The sequence below is a fragment of the Microcaecilia unicolor genome, chromosome 10 (assembly GCF_901765095.1).
Source record: "Microcaecilia unicolor chromosome 10, aMicUni1.1, whole genome shotgun sequence".
Classification (NCBI taxonomy): domain Eukaryota; kingdom Metazoa; phylum Chordata; class Amphibia; order Gymnophiona; family Siphonopidae; genus Microcaecilia; species Microcaecilia unicolor.
Window position 1 is genome coordinate 165,279,391 of NC_044040.1, and position 15,592 is coordinate 165,294,982.

At 43.8% G+C, this 15,592-nt stretch overlaps 1 protein-coding gene across 2 annotated transcripts in view; it reads right to left on the reverse strand.

Moving 5' to 3' along the window:
- PAX3 (paired box 3) overlaps window positions 1-15,592 on the reverse strand; it is a 157,785-nt gene that overhangs the window by 41,818 nt on the left and 100,375 nt on the right. For both annotated transcript variants that reach the window (XM_030216170.1, XM_030216169.1), the window contains exon 5: window positions 12,610-12,818. In XM_030216170.1, coding sequence (XP_030072030.1) covers window positions 12,610-12,818 — 209 coding nt within the window. The remainder of the gene's footprint in view (window positions 1-12,609; window positions 12,819-15,592) is intronic.

Below are 15,592 nucleotides of genomic sequence, written 5' to 3' on the forward strand. Positions count from 1 at the left end.
CTATGGCCACCACCTTGTCACACTGTTTCGTCACCTTCTGAGCCTCAGATACTATCACCCCAAGATCCTTCTCCCTGTCTGTTCATATCAGACTCTCGCCGCCTAACATATACGTCTCCCATGGATTTCTGCTCCATAGGTCATCACGTTGCACTTCTTTGCATTGAATTTTAATTGCCAAACATTAGACCATTCTTCTAGCTTCTGAAGATTCTTTTTCATGTTTTCCACTCCCTCCTGGGTGTCCACTCTGTTACAAATCTTGGTATCATCCGTAAAAAGGCAAGCTTTACCTTCTAAACCTTCAGCAATGTCATTCATAAATATATTGAACAGAATCGGCCCTAGCACTCATCCTTGAGGCACTCCACTACTCACCTTTCCCTCCTCCAAGTGAATTACATTAACCACCACCCTCCGTCAACCAGTTCTTAATCCAGTTCGCCACTTTGGGTCCTATCTTCAGCCTGTTAAATTTATTCAAGAGCCTCCTACAAGCTGAGGGTACTCTCTCTGTCTGGGCACACTCTATCCAAGAATTAGCCTGTAGTCTCAGTTGCAAAATCTTTAACTTGCTTTACTAACAAACTTGGAAAACAGTTCATAAAAACATCAACTGAACAATACAGGATGGTTATTTCTCCGTTGTTCTGGCTTACATCTGAATGTGCAAAGCAGAGCAGACTAGAGGGAACCAGCAAACAAGCCAAATGTGGTACAATAACAGTGAAGTGGCCACAGATGAAACAACAAAGCGGAACCAAAAATCAGAGGAAGCAGATTTTATTGACGGACCCGACACAGCCCATGTTTCAGCAGGTGCCTGCATCAGGGGTCAAAATCAGTCATCACAGCAATACAGAGCTTCCTGTGTAAATTCAACAGGAAGCTCTGTATTAAAATGTCCAATGGACTGCCAGCTTTTCCTGGCTTTCTGGAAACAACAACTGTTTCCTGAGGCCATCTTCTCCCCCTTCAATATGCAGCCCCGGGAGATGTAAAAGTAAAGCAACTTGCCTAAGCACTATTCTGTAATTACATGCTAAAATGACTTAGCGTGTAATTGTAAGGGGGACGGGGGTGTTCACAGGGGAAGGGTGTGGGTGTGTCCGACATTTACACAGGCAACTTTCGGAATACTGTAAACAACATCTGTAAATGCCGCATTTAGATGCAGTTATTTACATCAGCCATACACCTGGAATAAAAACACACCAATGCCAGTCTAGTTGCCTAAGGTGTTCATTTTCAAAGCAGATGGATGCCTCAAACTGACTAAAAAAAAAAAGGTCCATCTGCTAAAAACATCCAAAATCCTGATTTTGGAAAGTCAGAATTTGAATGTTTCACACTGCAGTTTATCCAAATAACAAGGGGTCATGCTGTAGGCATGTTTTAGGTGGAACTAGGGAGGACCCAAAAGTAGGAGACCCAATAGCGATTTTCAGATGGGAAGAAATATCCATGTCTACAAAGAAGGATGTTTTTGTCTAGACCTATTTCAGTCACATCCAAGTTACAAAAAGGTGCTCTGATTGAGCAGTTGATCACTGAAGGGATTAAGGCATGACCCCTCCTTAATCCCCTTGTGGTTGTTGTCCCCATCCCTCTCCCCTGAAAGTGAAACTGGAAAGGAAAGCCAAACTCTGTGTCAGTTGCAGGTAAAGTTGCCATGTTGGTGGGAATACCCCCGGGATTTATGATACCCACGAGTTGCGGGTTTTTGGGTGCTTTTTAGCCTGTGGCTGCAGGTTAGGCACTGTTTTTCGCTGCACCCATGGCCGCAAGTTGAGAGCGTGCCACTCTTACTGCTGCTGCTCGTGCTCATCCTCACTTCTTGCTCCTCAGTGCCCTGAGCTCCCCTCGCTCCTATTGGTCCTAATTGGACCAATAGGAGGGCGAGGAGGAAGACAGGAATCGCGGGAGCGGCGGGATCCTGGCAGGTATTATGGCCATTCTGAACAACACAGCAAGCAGGTCAGAGGAGTAGCCAAGTGGTTAGCGCAGAGGACTGTAAACCAAGGGACACAGGTCTAAATCCTACTGTAACTCTATTAACTTTTTTTTCTGGGACTCCCTCCAGGAACAGAAAAATACTTACTGTACCTAAAGATATAAGACACCTGCAAGCCTGCTGAAGTGGTATACATCCAGGTACAGTATGCATTTTTCTTTTCCTGGATGGATCACATTTACAAAAATAAAGGCTACAGTAGGATTTGAACCTGTGTCACTTGGTTTATTATTCACTGCACTAACCTGCAAGACTATCTGTGTGGCTATTTTCATGCTACTAGACAGACGTCTTGGTGCTTCTTTTTCCCTCAATTATAATTTAAACGTTTTAGTTTTTAAATGGTTTTTCAGGATGGATGTCCCCAGCGTAAGGATGTCCTTCTCATGCATTTTTGAACAGGAAGTCTGGACATCTTTCCTGTTTGAAAATTGCTATGAGATGAACAGGGTTTTTGGGATGTTATGATCAGGACGTCCCAATTCTGATTTGGATGTTCTTTCGAAAATGCCCCTCCACGTGTTCTTTTATAATAGACTCACAGTTCACGGAAATGTGGTACCTAATGTTTGACAGCCTGTCACAGAATTGCCTTAATTGCACCAATGTTAATGTTAATGTATAGATTAGATGCTTCCAATTATTTGCTAGATGTCCTGAATCAAAATTTTACTCCGCTGTCTACTTTGCAAAAACTTCTTGCCAGCTGGCAGGCTCCGCTAAGATGGTTTTTTGTATATGTTAATATGGATTGATTTGTTAACCACAAATTAAAGAATAAAGAAGGAATATTTTTTATTTAACTCTGGCATGCTCATCATCTTCTAATACTCTTATTTGGTCTTTGCAACATCTGTTGCCTCATCCCGAGCTGAGAAAAGAAAGGCTGCCTTTGTAAATTTCAGCTGTTTTCACCTCTACCCAGCTTGACTCTGGAGCTCAGCTTGCATGAGCAAGTCTGCTCCTGAGTCCTGGGTTTTCCTTAGCAGAGACTTTGCAGCAAGTGCATTATTACCTTAATTTCTGTGTAAATATAACTATACTTCATTTTATGTTACTCAGCCATGATTTGCATGAGTAAATCACAGTGCAGGCTAGGCTGCATTTTTTGTGATCAACGGCCATGTTTGCAATGCTGCTGATTTTAAAATATTGCTCCCCATTTTATGGAACAGCACCACCTCTTCAATGTTGATACTGATATATTATTACTGAGCCTCTTACTCTTAATGCTACAGAATATTGCATTCTTTAAATCAGGGACCCCCAAATCCAGTCCTTCAGGGCTGCAAGCCAATCAAGATTTCCGGTTTTCCACAATAAATCTGAATTTTGCATAAAATAGAGACGGTGTCTACAAATAGATCTTATGCGTTTCATTGCGAAAATTCTGAAACCCCAGACTAGTTTGTGGCCCTCAAGGCCATATTTGGGGAGACCCTCCCTTTAAATTAATTTATTCCTGAAGTTGGTTGTTTCTTAAAAATTACACATTCCGAGTAGATCTAAGTTTGGCTCCTGTGTCTTGAGAAGTTCGTGCTATTAAAAAGAAAACAGCTAAATTTCCAATTCATAGTAATATGAACAAAGTGGTTTATTTAGATGTGTAGAAATTAGAGATTATCTAAAAGATATTTTTTATTGAACCACCGTTACATTTGTGACCCTTGGGAGCTAGTCAGAAATATATTAACTCATCTCCTATTTGTTTTTCCACTTTTCCATAGCAAGATCAAAACCTAAATCAGTTGTGGGCCTTTTTACCGGCAGGGGCGTAGCTAGGTGGAGCCACGGGGGCATGGGACCCCGCAGATTTAGCCCTGGCCCCCTGCTTTCACCCCTCCCCCACCGCCGACCCCCCTTCCCCCTACCGCCAACCCTCCCCCACCGCCGCCATCAGGTACCTTTGCGGGAAACAATGACAGTGCCGGAGGATACCACAAGTAGCATGCAAATCATGCAAATCACATTAAATGCAGTCATTACAGATTCACCCGATGCTTGAAGAACGCCCTGAACAAGGGAGCTCTTACCGCTGGGATCCTTACGTGAGCTTGGAGCTGGCGTTAGGTAACCCAGCAAGTAATGAAGCAATGAAACAACCTGGCAAGCCAGCCCAGGTCGGGGAGAACAGGTTCACCCTCACCCTGGCCATCGTGAAGGGGATGTTCGTGGTTTGCTGGTTCCCTTTCTGGTTAGTTACAGTCAGCATGGCATTTGTGGAGAGTCCTGTGAAATCCTGAAAACTTAATTTAAAAGTTTTTCTTTTTGATTGGCTACAACAGTTCTCTTGAACCCAGTCACTCACAAACAACACTTCAAACATGGAGGTCTTTTTCCAAAATGCCTTTCCGATAAGAAGCCAGAAAAGAAGAAGCACGGCAGTCAACGCTTCTTCCTCCTCCTTCTCTCCTCCCCTCTGGCATTCTGGGTATTTGCTGAAGAGCTGTGCTTAACGCACAACTCTTCAGCACATGCGCCAGACACCATACTCCCCCTTCCTAATGCTCAAAGCTAGTAGCACACATATTATTTGCATACTATTAGCGTTGTAGCTGTATTTTCTGGCGCTGGAGTTTTGGGCCTGAGTCTTCTAGGGCACGCTAACGACCCTCATGCACATTAACGAATGCACATCTCTACCCTTCTCCTTTCCCCACCCTCACCCACCTCCACCCACCCCCAACCAAAACAGAAATCTATTGCAAATACATACGCACTAAAATGTTTTAACTCTCTCCTTTTTATGAGGTCTTGGTCAGGCCCCATGAGTTCTCCTCATCTCTGCACTTTTGCGTTACAGTGGTCAACAAGGATTTAAACAGTAACTAGACTGAGCTTAGCTCCAACCATATCTGTGCAATAAAATAATCCTTTTCGCTGGATTATTTGTTTTACAAGGTGATGTGAATGTGCCACCGAAGAGCTGCAACTACTTTCAAGATGACGCCAACATTAAACAAGGATTTCTTCTGGTATTTTAATCATTGATTGACTGCTCTCCATTCTCCCATGCTGAGTAAAGTAAAAGGTCCATATGTTAGATGTTCTAGGGAATTTGTTAAACTATAGATCATAGCAGTAGTGTGAGACATGATGGGTCCCCAGGGAACTGAGGAAGCCTTAAGGAATGTGGGGAAGTCACAGGGTTAAAGCCACATTAAGACAGCTGTTATGTTAGTAAGACTTCTGTTTTTTGGCTAACTCTGGGTCAGTGCCTTAGAAAAATAAATGAACAACGTTTAAGTGGTTATTGCACATTTGTCTTTGAAGCTAAAGTAGTCTGAATTTATATTCTTAAATCAGCGTTTTCTTGTCATCTGAAATTTTTGTGCATTGTCCCAGACAATTAGATCTAATGCATTCATTTGACTTATGCCACTTTCAATGTCCACATTAGGACTGGTCAGTATAATTCAGTTTTGAGAGCATTTTCTCAGCAAATCACAGTGGCCAGATAAGAGAAAGAACAAAGGAGAGCATGGGGAAGATAATTCTTTACGGAGCCACCTAGAGTTAACGCACGTAAATGGCAATCTATGTATGTGAATGAGCGGTTTCTGGCTATGCGTTATTCTGTAAGTAGGTGCCAATATTAGCAGGTTGGTGCTCACATAGGAGGAGTTTGAGCAGAGAGTGGGCGGGAACACATTTTACAAACATAGATTATACAAAAATATAACCTATGGACATGAGGTGAACAGTTCTGTACTACTTGGTCTCCATTTTGGGACTCTCTCACCCCAGTAGCGAGAAGTAAAATATTGAACTGTTAGGTTATGATTGGGAGGGAGAGGTTGGGTTGGGTTGGAGGGGGGAGGGAGGGAGGGAGGGAGAGGGGGCAGTGTCAAACATCGATTTGTCGGATGTGTTATGCTGTTATGGTTGTATTTTGGCACAGTTTGAATTGCAATAAATAAGAATTTATAAATAACCTATGGACATACTTTCAGAATCTAGATGCTAGCACTTACACCAGCAAATTGGCTCACACCTACAATGTAGGCATGTATTTGACCTGTTACACTAGTATTCTATAAGGAAAAGTAGGTGTCTACTTGTCTGTATAGAATGGGCTCCAAATATGTTCATATTTGCTGCCTAAAAATAGGTACCCTAGTATGTGAGTAATTTCATAACAGGGTGCCTAGGATAGAAAGTTAAACAGGGCACCTCTTTTAAGCCTATTTCATAAAGACATATAGGCATCTTTACAAAATACTAATATAAGTGGCAGGCAAGGACATTTACACCTGCTCTATCCCAAGTGTAAATGAACACATGTAAAATGCACAATTGCATGTGCAAATTAAAGAATTTAATAATCAGTGTGCCAACTTGCAGGCTCGTCATGTGCTCCGCTGAGACCTTGTCCCTGGCTACACCACAGGCAAAGTGCAAATGTGCATACTTTCACAACAGTTTTTTTATAATAGGCAATTTGCACACATGCATGGCCTGACATTATAAAATATGTCTACTTAAATGGTTAATTCTAGAGGGCACCTAATAAGAACGTATTTTATTAAGGAAAGTAGATGCCTGCTTTCTTTTATAGAATATTAGCATATCTGGGTATATATGTGCATACGTGATTAGGGGCAAACGCTTATACCAGCCATAGAGCTGGTGGGGCATGGGCGGGTCTGCCACTTAAATAATGTAAGTCATGTGAATTGCAGTCCTCTCTTAGGCAGGCCCAGTGGCATATCTATACTAGATGCGTGTATTGCATACGCACCGCCTGTCAGACCTCCCCACGCCCATACCTTAAAATCATCTCTACTGCAGTCTTTGCTCAGGCAGAAGCACTCAGAGGCTGCCTGTGGCCTGCACCAGGACTTCTTCTGTAAATCATCCCACCCTTCATAGAACAGGAAGTTGCATCAGAAGTGGGGGGACGGTTCAGAGAGGAAGTCCCGCTGCAAGCCATAGGCAGCCTATGAGTGCCGCTGCCATTGCCATGGTGAGGACTGCAGCAGAAATGATTTTAAGGTACCGGGGACACAGCGCATAGGGGAGACAGGGGCATGCGAGAGATGTACCCCCTGTAAAAACTTCCTGGCTACGCTACTGGGCAGGCCTATTTACACATACGATTGATCTGGCATAATGGCTGCACCTACATTTAGGTATACCAATGCAAGTTTATGCTAGCATTGTGTAATGGAATCAGGGTATCTTCAAGTCAAGGCATAAGTACAATAAACAGTCGTAAAACAGAAAAAAAACAATTGGAACATATGCATATTTATTATTATTATTACTATATTCTTGATATACTGCCTTTCTGTGATACAACCAAAGTGGTTTATTTAGAACTACTCTAAGTTGTTTGTTTTTAAAATGTTAATTTAATGATGATGTTCTAATTTTTGAAAATGAATAGTTTTTCGAAGTCAATTGCTTCTGCAGTCTTACTTTTTAGAAGCATGTAGGAGGAAAAACTCTTCAAATAGTAGCTAATAGGAGATCTGTAGTATGTGCAGCCCATGTTACTTCTGTGTGAGTGTGCAAGGCCGGTCTTAGGCAGAGGCAACAGGAGCGGTCGCACAGGGCCTCATGCCTCCAGGGGCCCCTCGACGCTTCCTCTTGCTCCCTGCCATTTGATCCTCACTGCTTTCCTTCCAGCCACCCTGCATTTAAAAAGTCGCACCGGTGACAGTGGCAGTGAAAAAGCAGGCTCGCCTCTAGCCTTTAAGCCTTCCCTTCTCTCTCAGCATACACTGTGCCGCCTTCGCAGAAACCGGAAACAGGAAATTGCATCAGAGAAAGACGGCACAGTGCATGCTGAGAGAGAAGGGAAGGCTTAAAGGCTAGAGGTGAGCCTACGTTTTCACTGATGCTGCCGCCGCTGCGACTTTTTAAACACAGGGAGGCTGGAAGGAAAGGAGGGCTGTGGAACACTGAGGGCACAGGTGGGGCTGAGGCTGGGGTTGGGTACTGAAACTTGGGGGCTGAAAAGGGGGGTAAGTTGGGGGCTGGGGCAAGTCACTGGACATGGAGGGGAGGACAGAGGAGAATAGATGGACATGGATGGGAGGGGAGGGCAGGGCAGGAGACAGAGGAGAATCACTGGATGTGGATGAGAGGGGAGGACAGGGGGCAAAGGAGGATCGCTGGACATGGATGGGAGGGGAGGGTAGAGGAGAATTGCTGGACACGGATGGGTGGGGAGGGCAGGGGAGAAAGGAGAGTTGCTGGACATGGATGGATGGAGGGGAGAGCAGGAGAACTGCTGGACATGGATGGAGGTGAGGGAAGACAGGAAGGAGATGCACATGGATGGAGGGGAGGGGAGAGAGGAGAAATGCTGGACATGGATAGGAGGGAAGGACAGGGGACAGAGGAAAATCACTGGATGTGGATGAGAAGGGAGGACAGGGGGCAAAGGAGAATCACTGAACATGGATGGGTGGGGAGGGCAGGGGAGAGAGGAGAGTTGCTATGGATGGATGGAGGGAGGGAAGAAAGAGGAAGGAGATGTATACTGATGGAGATGAGGGAAAGGGAAAAGAGGAGAAAACTGCACATGGCTGGAGAAAATAGGCAAAAGCTGGATCCACTCTTTACCTCCTCCAGTCAAGTCCACGGAGGACCCAGCTTTTACCTATGGATATAGGCCAAGAAATGAAGAAGAAAGGAGGAAAGTAAAGAAATAAATGGAAAGGAAGCCCTGGAAGTGGAGTTAAGGGAGCAGATAGAGAGCAGCAGAATCAGAGACTGGGACCAACATGATCAGAAAAACAAAGTCACAAGACAACAAAGATAGAAAAAAATCATTTTATTTTTATTTTAGTGTTTGGAATATGTGAATATGTCCAATTTGAGAATTTACATCTCCTGTCTTAGTTTGCAATGTATAGCAATGTTCTATTTTTCTGGAATTTGTGCTGCATGCAGAATCTGTATGCTAATTTGGTTTGTGTCATTTTGGGTATACTGGAGCTGTAACTGCTTACAGAAATTATTTATAATGAAAAAAAACAAGTTATGTTTCTTCTCATGTACTGGTGTAATATTTTCAATGATTACTGTTTATATGTGCCATGGCTGATATAAGGGTGTGGCTAAATGCGCCTACGTTGTCCAGTTCAGCACACTATTAGCAGCCAAGTTCATACAAAGTTAATTATGTTCAGTGGAAAATAAATCTGTTGGCTCAGGCTGCTTGCTATCTGAATATTCAATCATTGTTTCATTATTGCTACCAAGTATTACATATTAAGGGGATTCATTTTAATTCATGTAACTAGTCCTTACGTGCACATGGTTTTGCTTTAAAAACCCAAAGGTTTCCTAGTATAGCATTTTTCATATTTGAATTAGGTTTTGTATACAAGTTTTGCTTGATTTGTCTTTATTTGAAATAAACAAAAATATTTAAAACATATCTGGTCAACAAGGGGCTGGGTGGGGGCGGGTAAAAGCTGGCTGGGGCAAGACTGAGGGGCCCCCAGCGAACTGGTCTGCACAGGGCCCCGCAATTGCTAAGACCGGCCCTGTGAGTGTGTGTGTGTGTGTGTGTGTTTGTGTGTGACTAACAAGTCAGTTACTTCTTCCATTAAAGGCCTGGTTGAAGAAGCCAAACTTTCACCTGCTTCCTGAAGTAGAGATAGTCTTGTGTTAAGCGAAGCCTTTCAGGGAGTGCATTCCAGAGTGTGGAGGCTACTCCAGAGAACGCTTACTTAATTGTGTAATGTCTTTTGGAGAGGGTGTGGTTAGAGAAACTCCTTGAGAAGACCTAGTGCCCTTGGAGGTGTATAGAGGGTGATCCTGTTCTTCAAGTACTTGGGGCCATTTCTTTTAAGGAAGTGGGAGACACTCATATCCCACCAATGCTCTTTCATGTGTACACCCCTCACATTTAAATGCTAAGGAAGTTGCACACTCACATTATAGAATACTGTTGAGTATACAGCTTGCACTTGCATTATTGCCCTAATTCTATAAATGTTGCTAAAAATTGAGTGCAAATTTGGATTTGTACCCAATTTGGGCTCACAATTTCATTGAATAGCAAGGTAATTAGCTCCAATAATTGGCCTTTTAACATGCAATTATTGTCACTAATTAGATTTAATTGGAACTAATGTGTGTAAATTTAGGTGTGGGATCCATGCCTAAATTTTATGCACAAGTTAAAAAAGGGGTGTGGAATTAGGATGGTCATGGATGGAATGGGGATGTTCCTAGCATTTTCACATACTGTTATAGAATACAGTGGATACTGGACCAATTTAGGCACATACATTTGCACCACGTTTCAGTTCGAGCAAATGGCCATGCCTACAGTTAGGCCTGAGTCACAGGCATAAGCACTATTCTATAAACTGCATCTAACTTTAAGTGTGGCTTATAGAATAGCGCTTTTTCAGCATTGAATTTTTTGGTACCATATATAGAAGTCACCCATACACATGCATGCAAAAATGGTGCCTAATTTTAGACGCCCTCTAAAGAATGAGTAGGAAAATGTTTTATGTCTTATGAACTCTTTAACAAGTTTGCAAAATCCTCATGATTAACTTGATCTGAAAATGGTATCTTGAGACTATCAGGGGCATTTTCTAAAGAGAAGGGCGCCCATCTTCCGACACAAATCAGGAGATGGGCATCCTTCTTTCAGGGTCACCCAAATCGGCATAATTGAAAGCCGATTTTGGGCGTCCTCAACTGCGGGGACGACCAAAGTTCACGGGGGCGTGTCAGCACTGTAGCGAAGGAGGGACTGGGGTGATTAAGAAATGGGCATCCTCGGCCGATAATGGAAAAAAGAAGGGCATCCCTGACAAGCATTTGGTCGACTTTACATGGTCCATTTTGTTTCACGACCAAAAGGTGCCCAAACTGACCAGATGACCCCTGGAGGTAATTGGGGATGACCTCCCCTTATTCCCGCAGTGGTCACCAACCCCCTCCCACCCTAAAAAAATTTTTTTTAATTTTTTGCCAGCATCAAATGTCATACCCAGCTCCATGACAGCAGTATGCAGTTTTAGTGGGTGCAGTGCATGTCAGCCAGGTGGACCCAGGCCCATCCCCCCTACCTGTTACACTTGTGCAGGTAAATGTGAGCCCTTCAAAACCCACCACAAACCCACTGCACCTACATGTAGGTGCCCCCCTTCACCCCTTAGGGCTATGGTAGTGGTGTACAGTTGTGGGGAGTGGGTTTGGGGGGGGGGGGTTGGGGGGCTCAGCACCGAAGGTAAGGGAGCTATGCACCTGGGAGCAATTTGTGAAGTCCACTGCAGTGCCCCCTAGGGTGCCCGGTTGGTGTCCTGGCATCTGAAGGGGACCAGTGCACTATGAATGCTGGCTCCTCCCACAACCAAATGGCTTGGATTTGGTCATTTTTGAGATGGCCATCCTCGGTTTCCATTATAGGCGAAAACCGCGGTCGGCCATCTCTAAGGTCGACCTAAATGTTGAGATTTGGGCGTCCCTGACGATATTATCGAAACGAAAGATGGACTCCTATCTTGTTTCGATAATACAGGTTTCCCCGCCCCTTCGCCAGGACATCCTTAGAGATGGGCACACTTAAAGATAGTCATCCCCGTTCGATTATGCCCCTCTATATATTCTATGCATAGATTAAGAAGTGTGTTTGCCAATGAATTGATTTCTACTGTCAGGCTGGCACAAAGTCTTACGATATCTAGATGATTGAAATTCATGAAATTAAAATGTCCAGAAATAAACAAAACATGTCATTTGGTGCCAAAGATATCCCATAAAGGTTAAGAAGCACAGGGCAGAGTCAGGGTCCCTGGGTTGCAAGCCTAGCTTTGCCACAAACTGTCAATCTGTCTTTGGATAAGTCACATTAACACTCTTTGCCTCAAGCTACCCAAACATAATTGGGCAACAACAATAATATTCTTGTATTCTTTGTACCATTATGGGAAATCACTAATGGCAACCTACTAACCCCTGAATGGCAAAGTAGAATTCTTCAAGCGCTAGGCCTGTAAACCTTAACATTTGTTGTTATTATTATTGGGCCAATATTCAGCCAGCAGTGATCAGCCTTTTGCTGACTGCCACAGGCGTTAAACCCAGAAATTCAATGCCGGACCACATCCAGGCTCCGGCATTGAATTTCGGGTATGTGGAGCTGACAAAAACATAGCCCGTTATGTGTGAAATTCACCACTTAACCGGCTATGAAGAAGCACATACAGATAAGACTGCGTCTTACGCAGTTATCTTTGCCGGTTAAGTACTGAAAATCAGCACTTAACCAGCTAAGTGCTGATTCAACCCCTGGAAAGCCCCCCCCCCCCCCCCCCCCAAAAGAAAAAAATAGTTGGTTTTAGCTTGTCTCTAACTGGGCATTTTCAGTGGCACTATCCAATTAAGTGTCATTGAAAATGCCCAGTTAGCCCTGGACATGTGATTAAAACAGCCAGGAGCTTCTTTTGGCAATTTAAATTATTTTGAATATCAGGCCCAACATTATTATTATACATGACCTATTACACAAAACAGAAACAAACACTTGTCTGGTATCAGTGGAGAATTCAAGCTTCACCGTGAAGCTTAGAAATTATCCAGGTAATGATAATTATGTATCCTAAAGATAGTACCTGTACTCGGGCCTCTGTAAGTTTAGCTCTTTGTGCCAGCTCCTCACGTGTATAAATATCAGGATAATGGGTTCTCTCAAAGGCCCTCTCCAGTTCTTCTAGTTGCTCTGCCGTGAAGGTTGTTCGACTTCGGCGCTGCTTCCTCTTTAGTGGTAAATCGGGCTCAGAATCGATGTCAGAGCCTTCCTCAGATACTGGGGCAGAGGGTGCTAGAAGAAGGCCAAATGAGCAATTAGAACGTGCTTGACAATAACAGAATAAGGCAACAGAGCATATCCAAAAATGTAAAACATATTCTTTACGTTTATTAGGGTTGATCATTTCCTCAAGTGCAGGTTGAAAAGTGTACAGAACAGACATCTTACTTCCTCACACTTAGGGATGTTTGGACACACAGCAGGGGCATAGCCAGACAACAGATTTTGGGTGGGCCTAAGCAAGAAGTGGGTGGGCATCAAGTGTCCCCCCCCCCCCCCAAAAAAAAAATACCTCAGCTGGTGGAAAAATGCTTCTTTCCACCTTGGCAGTTTGCAGCAGCATGCGCAGGTGCCGGTATCATGGAGAGTAGCGTTTTCATTACCATCAGGAGAAAATCTTCAGCTGGCTGAGCTTGGGATCCCACCAGCTACCACTAAACGTGTGCTACTGTTGGATGGGCCTGAGCCCTGAATGGGTGGGCCCCAGCCCACCCAGGCCCACCTATGGCTACGCCACTGACACACAGCGAATGTGGAAGTTCAGTTCCACATTTAAGCCTGTGCTATTTGGGCCAGTTGAAGAAGGAACTAAATGTAAACATGCCTGATCCACTTAGGAGTAGTAGTTAGCAGACCTCTCCAATAGGCATCCAGGAACAAAGTTGTGACTTAAAAACCATGAAAGAAAAAAATAAATGCATAAACAAAAAGTGCGATTGAGGACAATACTCAAAAGCAGCTCTATATTCATCAGCAGTTCACGAATATGTAACTTCTCCCAGGGGCAGACTGACAAGTCTATCAATAGGGCAGTGCTCTAGGGGCCCACAGCAGTAGAGGGCCCACTCTCCCCTAACCAGTAACAACCAGTAATGTAGGTCAGATGGGTGGTAAGGGGCCTATGACCCTTATTGCCAGAGGCCCAGATCACTATCAGTCCACCCCTCACATTAGAGATAGGCAGTCAGGAAGATGATGTAAGAAAGCATCGGGGGGGGGGGGGCACAGAATATAGGGTAAATTATGACAGACTTCTGATCTATTTGCCCTCTATGGAGGAGTAGCCTAGCGGTTAGTGCAGTGGACTTTGAGCCTGGGGAACTGAGTTCAATTCCCACTGCAGTTCCTTGTGACTCTGGGCAAGTCACTTAACCCTCCATTGCCCCTGGTACAAAATAAGTACCTGAATACATGTAAGCCACTTTGAATATAGTTGCAAAAACCTCAGACAAGCAGTATATCAAGTCCCATTTCCCTTTCCCTCTTCAGGAAAATCTCCTTTATTTTATAATGCTGCTGCTGATGGTTCAACACATTGCTAGTACCATTTATTCTTCCAGCCATTGACCAGCTCATAGGGAAATGTGCTGGAAAGACATCCAGGCTCATTATGTTTTTGCTGGATGACACATTCATTCTAGTGCTAAAACAACATTCCCAGAATTAGTGGAGGACATTTCAGGTACAGAGCTGCCACTTTCATACATAGTGGTCAATATTCAGCCCTCGGTGGTCAGTGTTTAGATATTCAATGCTGGGCCATGTCCCGGAACCAGTACTGAATATCTAGGTTACAGTAGTCACCCAGAAGCTAATCACATACCAGTCGACATTCAGACTGGTGTGCATTTTTGCTGTCCTAACTTTATTCACTTACTTAACCAGTTAGTGGATTAAATATCACCGCTAAATATCTCTGCCCACGGACTGCTCTGGTTTTATCCAAACAGTTTCACAGAGGTCAGAGCCAATATTCAATGGCACAGCCTGGTAAAGTCCCACTGAATATTGGCAGTTGGCCAGCTCAGTGGGGTTTAACCAGGCAGGAGCCTAAATCCTGTTGATAAGATTCATATAGAATTGCTTAAGTTTGACAGGCAGATCTGTACAGGGTCAGACCCACTGTTTCCTCTAAGCTGAGCAAGAGTCCTCCAAATGGATTGCTACCAGTGGGGGGGGGGGGGTGCTTCAATATTGTGTTTTCAATCGCTAGAGACAGGCAGGTTCCCTGGAGTCATTCAGAACTTCCCATCCCTCACTATTGAAAATGTGAGAGTGAAGCTGCACCCCCTACTGGCAGGACTGTAGAAGGAGGACTCCCACTCAGCTTAGAGGAAGCATTGGTCAAAGCAAGTATAAATGTGTATAGGTATTTTCCAAAGAGTTTTAGGTAGATAGATGCATAAACTCCCTTTATAAAACAGTATTTCTACCCCATAGGATAGACACCTTGGAGGCAATTCAATAATACCTTAATTTGGGTATTATAATGGTACTCACTTTGCACCAGTTTTGTAATGGCTCTTAGGCATGCCTAAGTCATTATAGAATACTAGTGCAAATCTACACTGACATGTCAAAACTTAAACAGGATCCCTGATGCCATAGTATGGTAGGTCTCACCTAAGTGTGCCATGTGACTAATAATATTCTATAAGTTATGCATATCACTTGGTACCATGCTTATGGTCCACACATGCTCCTCCCATGTTTACCTCCACCTTGGAGTTACATGCTATAGCATTTAGGCACTACTTTATAAAATAATTCCTAGTGGTTCTGGGAGTTAGCCAGGCTGGCATTGAATATCTAGGTGTTTTTTGGTCGGGTTCAATTTAACCATCCAAGCTGATTTCAGCGTTGGCCAGATAAATTGAAACTGGTCAAAGATAGGCCTGCTATTTTGGTGGCCAAGTTTGGCTGCCAAAGTTAGCCAGCGATTCACTGAATATGAGCGGATAGCTGGTTATATTGCACAAAATAATCGGTTATCCGCTAAGTGCTAA